Source organism: Lycium barbarum, chromosome 1, assembly GCF_019175385.1.
Source record: "Lycium barbarum isolate Lr01 chromosome 1, ASM1917538v2, whole genome shotgun sequence".
Classification (NCBI taxonomy): domain Eukaryota; kingdom Viridiplantae; phylum Streptophyta; class Magnoliopsida; order Solanales; family Solanaceae; genus Lycium; species Lycium barbarum.
Genome location: NC_083337.1, coordinates 9,387,619 through 9,397,732, shown reverse-complemented (window position 1 = coordinate 9,397,732; position 10,114 = coordinate 9,387,619). Strand labels below are relative to the sequence as shown.

The 10,114-nt window shown below is 36.1% G+C and overlaps 1 protein-coding gene across 1 annotated transcript; it reads left to right on the top strand.

Annotated features, from left to right (window-relative positions):
• The first annotated feature begins 4,507 nt into the window (after positions 1 to 4,507).
• LOC132631390 (ethylene-responsive transcription factor 4-like) lies at positions 4,508 to 5,584 on the top strand. Its single transcript, XM_060346967.1, has one exon. It carries the CDS (start codon positions 4,579 to 4,581, stop codon positions 5,263 to 5,265), a length of 687 nt encoding a protein of 228 aa, XP_060202950.1. The 5' UTR covers positions 4,508 to 4,578; the 3' UTR covers positions 5,266 to 5,584.
• Positions 5,585 to 10,114: the final 4,530 nt, after the last annotated feature.

The window sequence follows — 10,114 nt, the reverse complement described above, 5'->3', positions numbered from 1 at the left end:
AGGTTGATAGCCCCTGCCTTTTAAACGAGGCTCAATAGGCCTTAAACCGGGTATATCCCCTTCTTCTGTTTTATACTTAGTATTATTCTCCTTTATCATTCTAAAAATCGCTTCCCCTTTGTTTCAGGCCTCGGTGTTGCTCCACGAAAGTTTTCACTGACTGAAGATAGAAGTAGATGATCTTAAGGATCAGCTCGGGCAGAAAACTCAGGAGGTGGAATCGCTCCGAAACCTCTACGAGCAAAGTCAAGAGTTTATCTCGAGCTTACCCGACTCCTCCGCTCTTCAGTCTGATTTGGAGATTGCTCGGAAAGAGGCGATTGAGGTCAGACGGGAACATGACCTCCTGGCAAGGAAGGTAAGGGCTTTTGAAGTTCACAATAAGCGGTTAATAACTGATTCTAACACTATCCCTTTTCAGGCGCGGGAATATGTGACCCAAATTGACCAGTTTCGGTTGGAGCTCAACGAGATTAAGCCCGAGCTTGAGGCCTTCAAGGGTAAGATGGATGGTGTTGTCTCTGAACGAGACGCTCTTAAGGAAGACTTGGCATCAGCCAAGGATCAGCTCCATGTGACGACTGAGAAGGCTGATGAGAGGTCAGAGCTAATTGCTGAGCTCCAATTGAAACTTGCCTTAGTCGAGTCGGAGCGGAACAATCTTGGTCGTGATAGCGTTGATCTGCAGGCCAAATATAATGAAGCCCTGGGCCAAATCTCGAGCTACAAGGGGATGTTGGCTCAGTATAAAGCTGATGTAATCGTGGCCGAGAGAAAAAGTGACACTCGGGCCGAGTATATGCAGTGTCTATCCCGAAGGGAGACTATAGAGGATATTTATGCCTCCGGGTTGGACGTATCAGACCGAATCGAAGAGGCCAAGAGGCTTGAGGCAAAGGCGAAGGTCACGTATGATCCTGAGGGGTAAGATAGCGAGCTTGAGTCGGACGAGGATGACGCCGAAAGCTCAGATGAAGATCAGGCTCAAGAGCCTTAGATTTCTTTTAGCTTTTTGCGATTTTCTATGTAGTTTTTTATGTTTTTGAATCTCAAGGTCGTTTCTCGAGCCTTTGTAAATATTTGATGTATATGTATACAAGAAAGCTTTTACCCGGCTTAATCTGCCATTTTTCATCGCATAATATTCTTTTATCTTTATAGTTTAAGGATTGAGATAATCGTGGACTTGGTTTCGAACTCGTCCGGTATGTGCTATCGCCTTAGCATGCGTTTTTGTTTTGGCGAAAGCAAAATTTAAAGTAGCAGTGACTTGGTTTCATGTTTCACCGACATATGACATTGCCTTAGTACCGAATTTCAGAGACGACACTAAAGCTGGTTGTTAACCATTAATGCGTTAATGAAAAGGCCTTATTTTTCTGTTAGCGAACTCAGACGTCTCTAAGTCGCATTATGTAATCGGGTCAGAGCTCTGATGACTCCAGACCTCGTTAGGACCGTAGTCCGCTAAACAAGTTGAGTTAAAATTTTGGGTTTTCAGATCGCAATCTTTAACAATTTAGACTGTAGTCCGTCGTATTTCAAACCCTAGTCTTCTAATAATTCAAGCTTTTAGCCCTTTGCTTGCGCATTTCGGATATTTGGGGGTCCGAAAAATAAAATAAAATGTAATATTAACGTAAAGGGGGTAGTAACGGATAAAATGACAAATCGAGCAATTTCCAAGTTTATTGATTGAAGTGCGAACAAGATTACGATAGTAGCCGCGGCGAGAACGAACTAATCGGGTACGATTCGGTTGATCGTTTGGCCTTTACAAATGGAACCCTATCTCTCAAGCTTTGGCTTCGAACAAATGTCGATTTTCTCGAGCTGCCCAGGGTATGATGCCCCCTAGTGCTGGAGTCCGAGTCTGAGGGTTCGAGTACTATTGATCCGGTGTAGGCAGTCTTCAGCCCCCGGTTCTTGACCGGTCTTCTTACTCTTAACCATACGCTATGATCTTTCCCAATTCCGGTCTTCTTAGTCAGGGGCAGTCCTCAGTCTCCGGTCATGCCGGTGACTCGATACGGTCCTTTCCAATTCGAGTCCAATTTCCCTTCATTGGGGTTCTCAGCACTATCGATTCGGACTGACCGGCGTTGGGCGCTCGCCTCCGGCTTTGTAATTGAGTTATGACCACTTGTTAGGACTGTAATTGTGCCATAGCTATCTCCGGTTGATTCCTGAGCTGTTGCAATGTGGCTCCGTTGCCTCCACATGCATGTGTGTCGCCTACCGGCGTCCGGTCGGTATTCACAGTTTTTTGAAACTGAGGATAAGCTTTGTTTGGATCAACTGGGGGTATGTCATTGTTTGGTATCCCGTTGTCATTTCCCTCATGATGGCTTGATTCGGCATGAAAGTTAACGGAGTGAGAGTCTGACTTGATGAATAGTCCTGAAAACAAATCTTAAAGAGCAAGTATAAAATAACGTGTGTTATCGAAATTTGTATAAAACCACCATTATTATCCTAGGCCCCATGGTGGGCGCTAAACTATTTACCCTTAAAATGGATAACAATTGAATTTATACGTAGTGCGAAGGATATGTGGTTTGATTTAATACGAATGACTATCAAACAATAAATGATAAAGCAAGTGCGAGTAAAAATAAGCAAACCACAGCAACACAACGATGGATATTCGAAGCGTTCGATCTAAGGGCTCGGACCCGGGGAATCAAGCTTGTGCTACAGTGAATAGATGATGAACAATGATTGAACACTTAGAATAAAATGATTGTATTGCTCTGTATGGTGTGTGTGTGTGTGTGTGTGTATGCAGTGGGCAAAAAATAAAAAGGGCCTCATCTTTATATAGTAGAGGAGTCCTAACCCTAGTACAAGTCTAAATAAGGTACAAAATATTCAGTTAATGACGAGCGAGATCGGCACCGCCATACCCGGTTGATGGCGGATATTTCGGACCCTTCATTATTGTGGTTAACCGTCTTCACGTCATACCTCGATATTTATCTCTAGCCAAACTCAATGACCCGGGAACAGGGGTGGTCGGTCTGGCTCCAACCCAGCGCCCGACTTTGGACCTGACTGGGACTCGTCCATTCCAGCAATGATCACCATAAACTTAACCTCCATGTCGAGAAACCGAGGATACCCTTGTCCACGATTTTACCCGCATACAATGTGGTCTAATAAATAGTAGTAAGATATTAAATCGTGTACAATCTCTAAATAAAACTTCTGTTAGAAAAAAAATATTTCTACGAGGTAGGGGTAAGGTCAGCATACACACTACCTCTTCAGATCCCATATGTGGGATTACACTGGATGTGTTGTTGTACAAAAAGAGATCTTCTTACTAAATTGTTCTAGCAACATATTTTGTTTTCTTATTTGTCAAAAGAAATGTAATTATATGTCCTTATAGTGTAATAAACACTACAAAAATATAAGTTAATTTAATTTATAAACACTTAAAAAATTAATTAATTGTAAGAAATTTCTTACCATTTTTAACATATTATTGTCTATTCTAACAATTGATAGTACTAGTAGTAGAGAGCTTAAAACTCAATACATTAAACCATCACAATGGTTTAGGCAAGTTGGTGAAACAAATAAGATCTCTATCTCTTGCATTTATGAACAATTGAAGATTTGAAGTTAGTCTTTGTAACGTACTTTTTAAGAATCAAATTCCATTTAATACCTAACATTTTGGTCACATGGTGCTGTAGCAAAACTATTCTTCTTTGACTCCACATTTATTTCCTATACATTTGTTCGTAAAAAATCGACAAATACCCCATGTAGTAATTTTCTCTACCCATATACAAACAGAAATACAAAATACTGCACTAATAATTGTACGTACTTACTTCCCACGTACACCAAAAAAAAAATGAAAAAAGAATCGAATTCCATTTAATACTTCCTCCGTTCACTTTTACTTGTCCATCTTAAAAATAATAAATAAAGTGCATAATTATCATGATACTCATATTAATTGATGCATATTTTTAATGCATTTGAAAAAACATTTGAAATGAGCAATTGATAATATGAATAAAATAAATAAATTATATTCCCTTAATATACTGAAAGTAATAAGTAAAAATAAAAATGTATATTTAAAATACTGAATAAGTAAAAGTGAACAGCGGGAATACCTAACATTTTGATTATAGGGTGCACTAGTAAAACTATTCTCCTTTGACTCCACATTTATTTCCCGTATACATTTTGTTTGATAAAAAACCGCCATGTAATTTTCACCAGTAACATTCAAACAAAAATACGAAATAATAATGCGTACGTACTTCCACACATAAACCCAAAAAACAAATGAAAAAAAGGAATAAAAACTCTGCCGCCATCAAGTACACAAATGTCACGTAACTAAATCGATCCCACGTATTGTGAAAAAACAAGGGGCCCCACAGCCCATGGGGGGCGGCAATTTCTCATTGGTCAATTACACCCATAGCCCCTATTGACTATATGTCCCCCCACTCGCTTTTCCTATATAAAGATCCTCCATTTCCTCTATTCCTTACACCCCTTGTTCTCCAAACTCCAACATAAACTTTTCTTCAAAAATAATTATAAATAATGGCCCGAAAAGAAAAGAGTGGCGCGTGTAGCGCGTTGGGTGTGAAAATGAATGGAATTTCAAAAGAGGTGCATTATAGAGGCGTAAGGAAGCGGCCATGGGGTAGATACGCGGCGGAAATTAGAGATCCGGGTAAAAAAAGTCGGGTTTGGTTAGGCACATTTGACACCGCGGAGGAAGCCGCGAAAGCCTATGACGCCGCGGCGCGTGAGTTCCGCGGCGCTAAGGCGAAAACCAATTTTCCTCAATTGGGAGAGGAGGAGGAGAATCTCAAAGTCATCAATAATAATAATAATAATAATAAGATTAACAATAATGAGATAAATCGGAGTAGTCCGAGTCAGAGTAGTACCGTTGAATCGTCTAGCCGGGACGTTGATTCATCGCCGTTAGATCTCACGCATAACGCCGTTAGATTTCAGTATCAAAACAATCTGTTCCGATCTACTACGATCTCCGGCGGGTTTCAAGGAGGCGCTCCGGCGATGAATCATATGTACTATCTGGAGGCTTTAGCACGCGCCGGAGTGATAAATCTAGAAAGGAAAACGGTCGATTTCCTGCGCGGCGCGTGTGGAGGCGCGTGTGAATCTGACTCATCATCGGTGATTGATTTTATGCAAGTTAAATCAACTACTACAGGTCTAGATCTGGACCTTAATTTTCCACCACCGGAGAATATGTGAAATCAACGGTGATGATGATCGGAGATATTTTGTTTGACATTTCTGTTTCTTTTTTAATTTAAATTAGTGCAATTTCCTTTTTTAATGTTTTTATTTAACAGAAAAGGAAAAAGGAAAAAAAAAGAGAGTATATAGAGTTAGGTGATATGTTAATATCTAGAAGGTTGATCTAGTTATCTTTTTTGCAACAGAAAAAAATCTTATTGATTTTGCAAAGCTGTTGTTTCAATGATCATCCTATTATATTTACGTTGATGGCGGGTTTTTTAGCTGAAAAAAGCAGCATAAATATTACAATGAATTTAGACAAATTTTTATCCTTGGCTTTGGCTTTGTCACTTCCGTCGTTTATTTTTTCGAACTGCTTTAAATTATTTTTTTTGAACTGAGAGTATCATAAATAACATCTAGATGTGTACATTCTACTCTATTTAGATCCCAATTTGTGAGATTACATTGCTATGTTGTTGTACATTCGCTTTGTGTTTTTGCGAAGATGTTGTTCGATGATCATCCTATAATTTGTACATTGTTGCCGGTTGTTTTAATTTTTAGCTGAAAAAAAAAAAGAACAGCATGAATATTAATGAAATTTTAGACAAATTTTATCCAATACATTCACTTTGTGTTTTTTATGAATTGGTTTTCATTTTTCTGTTCGGTCGGAAACGGAGCAGCAAGGTGGAGGTACACGTGTGGCACGTGTGGTCCATTTAGAGTACGGACATGGTCAGATACACAGTTATTTTTGAGTAATAATGGAGGCTGTGCCACCTGGGTGTTGTCTGTTTCCCTTTTTGGAGGTTTTGGTTTATCTTTTCAGCTAACGTAAGATATACGTACTTTCAGCTGAGCTTATAACGTATACAGATGTTGACATTAAAATATTGTACTACTGTACTAAATAATCGTAGCGTGACATAAATCTTTCTTTCTCCTTTACGGGTTTGTTTGCAAAACTAAAAATGTATTATTAGAATATGTTTTCATTAGGGTGGTAATTATAAATATAGCTAAATCATAATGTGACAATATAATGTTATATAATTATTCTATAATTATAACATAATTATATCGTTATTATCGAAATTCGTTTTCAAAATTGTAGCGTAATTGTAAGGTGAATATTTTTAATTTCATGTTCAACTTCATATTGGTTAAGTACTTATTTGATCATATAAGCAAGTCAAATTGTGGAATTATGCTATATTACATTTATTCTTCCATCTTAATTTTTTATTTAGTAAGGTGTATTCCTGTTCTTGCTCCTGTAGATTAAAGACTGTATATAAGTATGTCCCCCATTATTGTTAACGGCCGCTTGAGCTACAACATGGCCTTCCAAGTATATAACCTAACGAAGAAGTTGTTAGCCTCACTAATGGACTAACAATATTGGTCATACTTGTTTCTTTAGGAAATGTCATTTTCTTTGATAGTAGCGTTTGATCAAAATTGCAAGATAAGCTATGTATATTCAAGAAAATTGGTAACTAACAATTAGCAATTTGTAATTTGCATTGGTCTCGTTAATAGAAAATATAATTAATGAAAATTTATACAGTCGATCTAACTAGTTTGGAATAAAATGTAGACAATTATTACAGTAACTCACATTGTACTTAAAAATTTAAATCTAATTTTGACAAATCTCAGGGGGTAAATTGCAATTTACCATAAGCTTACAGTGTAATATTAGCTGTCTGTTGGTGGATCCCCGACATAAATAGTGGTCTAAGGGGGAGAATCTCTTTTTGAGTAAGCAAACAGGTAAAGCTTATCCTTAAAACAATGTTAATGCGAATAAGATAAAAAACAGATCTCATCTTAAATAAATCTAAACAGAAATTAGAGCAGTATTTAAGGCTTTAAGACATGATTATGACCAAGAATATTAATTGGACCAGTGGGTGCTTGGTGATTGTACCACTATTTTCTCATTATGTCGTCATAAAGAACAGTAATTAAAACTTCTCATTCACTCTTAATAATTTCCTTTTATAGTTATAGAAACTTTTATGACATTTTAAGATCAAATATTTTTTTTTAAAAAAAACTCTTAATTCCATTTCCAATCAAATATCACCATATAAACTAAAACATTGGGTTTTACTTCTATTTTCACACCATTTAATCACTTAAAAGATAACCTTAATTAGGCCTTGTTTGGCCATAAATTGTGATTTCGAAATTTGAAATAAAACAACAACATTGGCATATCTAGTGTAATCCCACAAGCCTAGTCTGAAAAGGACAAGGTGTACGCAGACTTTATCTCTACTTTTGTGGGGTAGAGAGGTTGTTTTGGCCGATAGACCCTCGGCTCAAAAGAAAAGTATTCAAAACACGGTTGCAAGATAATATGACAGCAAAATAGCATGAAACAAAGTAAACGAAGCAACGTATAGTAATAAACATCGTAGAAAAATAAACTACGTGATTACTAAATAATACAACAATAAGTAGAAGCAGAGAGAAGGCTACCTTGGCCCTGCCTCCCCACATAAAATAAGACAATGCTCGGCTACCTACTAACCTTTTACCCCTAATCCTCGAGCTCCATACCTTTCTATCTACGGTCATCGGTCATATACTCCCTAAGTTGAAGTTGTGTCATGTCCCGTCTAATCATCTCCCCTAGTTCTTCTTCAGCCTACCTCTACCTCTCTTAACTCCCGTTATAGTCAACCTCTCACACCTCTTGGCACATGCACGCACCTCCTCTTCATATGGCCAAACCATCACAAACCTCGCTTCCCTCATCTTGTATGACATTTAAGCCACTTTCATCTTGCAGTGTATAACTTCATTCTCAATCATATCTCTCCTAATATGCCCACACATCTATCTGAGCATCCTTATCTCAGTTACATTCATCTTGTGGATACTGCCCAGCACTCTTCCAAATACAACAATGTTGGTCAACCGCCACTATGCAGAACTTACCTTTCAACCTTGACGACATATTTTTATCGCACAATGCCCCGGATGCGAGCTTCCATGTCACCCGTTCCGCCAAAATTTGAAAATTATTTCAATTAATTGTTCATCAAATTGATCTATTTCAACTTTAAACTTGAAATACATAATTTAAATTGGAAAAATTTGTGGATAATTAACTAGATTACCAACCCATATTAAAAATAAACTCAAAATAACCCTACTTTTTAGAAACCATCCCACTATAACTTTTCTAAGTACTTGAATAACTTTTCTTAGCAAAAAATAAACCTACGTTTTCTCTATCACTCAAACAATCTTCCATCATTTAATTTAGGGATTTGTTTTCATTAAGCATATACCATATTTCTCTCTTCGATTAAATCACACTTCTCACTTCACCCATTCCCTACAATCTCTCTTTCTCTTTGATAATTTTGTGTCACTGTCGCTAACCTCCAGTCATGTTTTCATATTTTCTACGCTACTGATTTTAAGTGTACGAAGATGAAGAAAAAATGAAAGATTGGTGATTTTGTCCATCAAGATTTGTCGGCCTTTCTTCACTGTCCTTCGATATTAATCACTGTATAAAATATATATTTTAAGACAAGATAAGAGACGAAGAAAATAAGTCATTTATGCATTGTGTAATTCGTGTATAATCAGTGTGTGTGTATTTAGTGTATATATACATTATATACTGATTATACACTAATTTATACATGTAATTGGTGAAGTCGTTTATATGTTGTGTAATTCATATATAATCATTGTATAATATGTATATAATTAGTGTGTATACATTGTTTTATACATTTATTATACACATAATATTTTTGAATTTTTGGTGAAGAGGTGGTTAAAAATAAAAACTGCCTTCTATCACCTTAAGTTTTTTTAACGTTGGGAACAAATCTTTTGGAGATATGAATTAAATAATTGTTGGAGAAATTTTAGGAATTAAATTTTTTGGAGATAATGTAGAAAACCTTCTTGATTATAGCTACAGCCTTAGAGGGAGTATTTTAATTCTCCATTTTTTTTTTACTTGCTGACTTATATAATTTATGGCTAAAGTTTGTAAGGCCAACTAAAAATAAACTTTATTACTGGACTCGGCTATTTGTGTTTTTATCCCTTTATAATATAAAGTCTGTTTAAACGGAGAATTTTTAAGTTAGCAGAGAATCTCAGCAGGCATTTAGACATGATATAATTGAGATTTGCAAAAATTACATTTAAAGTTCAAAATGAAAAAAATGATTTTAAATGTTGAAGTTAGTGTTTGGTAAGAAAAAAAATTGAAGCTCATAAGAAAAAACTTATACAATTTGTAGAAAATGTGGGGATAGCAGACAGAAAAAGGGTCCATGTGTACATGGACATATAATAATAAGAAATGAAGAGCTGCCGCTTTTGGTGGGGTCACCTCATTTTGTTATCCAAAGCCGTCCACGAGATTCTCCTTTTATTTTTATTAATTGTTTTATCTGAATTCTAGTGTCATTTTAGTCGACTTGAAATAGTACTATTTTAATATTATTCTCTACATTATTTTTATTTGGTCGAGAAGTCCAAGACTACATATACCTTCCCTAACAAGTTGTCTATTAACACGTCTCACTCAACAAACAAAAAAAAAATGGTACTTTATAAAGATTTCTTAATTACTCCGTCATAGACATGAATAAAATATTTAAAATAATCCTATGACATAAGTTTTTTCTTATATCTAAGATTCTCTCACAGTCTCACTCACAATTTATAAGATATTGTTTAATTGGATATGAAATTTAAGGAATAATTTTTTTTTAAGATTATGATCTAAGGTAAAATATAATTTTTAAATATAAATTCTCTCTAAAAAACGAATATTCTTTTTTGGGTCCGGCGAAGTAAGACTTAC

What these genes read in the sequence shown, in the direction of transcription:
- LOC132631390 (XM_060346967.1), top strand. Translation starts at nt 4,579, where the DNA reads ATGGCCCGAAAAGAAAAGAGTGGCGCGTGTAGCGCGTTGGGTGTGAAA.